Source organism: Trichinella spiralis (assembly GCF_000181795.1).
Source record: "Trichinella spiralis strain ISS 195 chromosome Unknown Scfld1, whole genome shotgun sequence".
In the NCBI taxonomy this organism is placed as follows: Eukaryota; Metazoa; Nematoda; class Enoplea; order Trichinellida; family Trichinellidae; genus Trichinella; species Trichinella spiralis.
The window spans coordinates 3,225,350-3,226,355 of NW_003526940.1; the positions used below are offsets into that span (position 1 = coordinate 3,225,350).

General features: G+C 32.8%; 1 protein-coding gene across 1 annotated transcript; it reads left to right on the forward strand.

Moving 5' to 3' along the window:
- Positions 1 to 45: 45 nt before the first annotated feature.
- On the forward strand, positions 46 to 845 carry Tsp_09122 (hypothetical protein; the record flags this gene model as incomplete). Its single annotated transcript, XM_003382234.1, has 2 exons — positions 46 to 114; positions 680 to 845. Coding segments are annotated over 2 exons (235 nt in total), but the record flags the coding sequence as incomplete, so codon positions are not given.
- Positions 846 to 1,006: the final 161 nt, after the last annotated feature.

Here is a 1,006-nt window from a genome sequence, read left to right on the forward strand (position 1 = left end):
TGTTGTAGGTGAAATTGGAACTCTATTTGATTATATTTTTTCCAGGGATTTGGGAAAAGGAGCACATTACATTGTGAAATTGGATAATTTTTCAAATAGTGCTATAATGGAGTGGTTTGATTCGAAATTTTTTCCACTACCGTTGAAATGGAAACTGCAAGCTGCATTGGTTTCACCGGAAATTGTAATTTATTGCTTATTATTTTTTTGTTTGAAGGAAAATTTGATTTTTCTATCTCGATGAATAGTATTTTTCAGAATTTGTTCAACCATTTATGGTAGTGCCCATTCACAGTGCTGATCAGGAGCAGCTGCTAATTTTATTTATTAAATCTCGTTATAAAATGTTTCGTTTGGCGATTGTTTAGGCAAGATTCTGAAGAGAAAAGCATGATTTGTTGCAGCATATGCATTTGATGCAATTTGTTTCATTTTTTTTACTGGCTGGCGGCACAAAATCTGATCGCAAATTACATGCAGATCTGCTTTAAGTGATCTATATATTGTATTGTATTGTATTGTGTCGTATTGTATTGTATTGTATTGTATTGTATTGTATTGTATTATATTGTAGTTTGTCATTAAAAAAAGTATTTTGCCAAAACATTTACTGACAGCTTACTTTTGCAACCAGCGAACATAATTTAGTTAGTTTAGCTTTCTGAATGATAACATGCAGGACTCTGGCGTTATCTATGACGCTGTTCTGTCATGGAAGGTGTCACCTTACCATAACTGACACTACATGCAACGACAACCGAATGCGATTGGATCAACCGCAAAAGGGACGAAGCATTGACAAATGTGAAACTGTCAGTTGGTTTGGCATATTGCTGTTACTTTGAACTCAAATCATCTGTAATTATGACAAATTACACGACCTCCATTTACTTATATTCTCTTTTTAATAACAATAAAAATGAAATACATCTTATTTCAATGACCTCCTATACACAGCACATAATGTGCAATATTCCTTTATTATAGCTGTCTCATAATGATATAA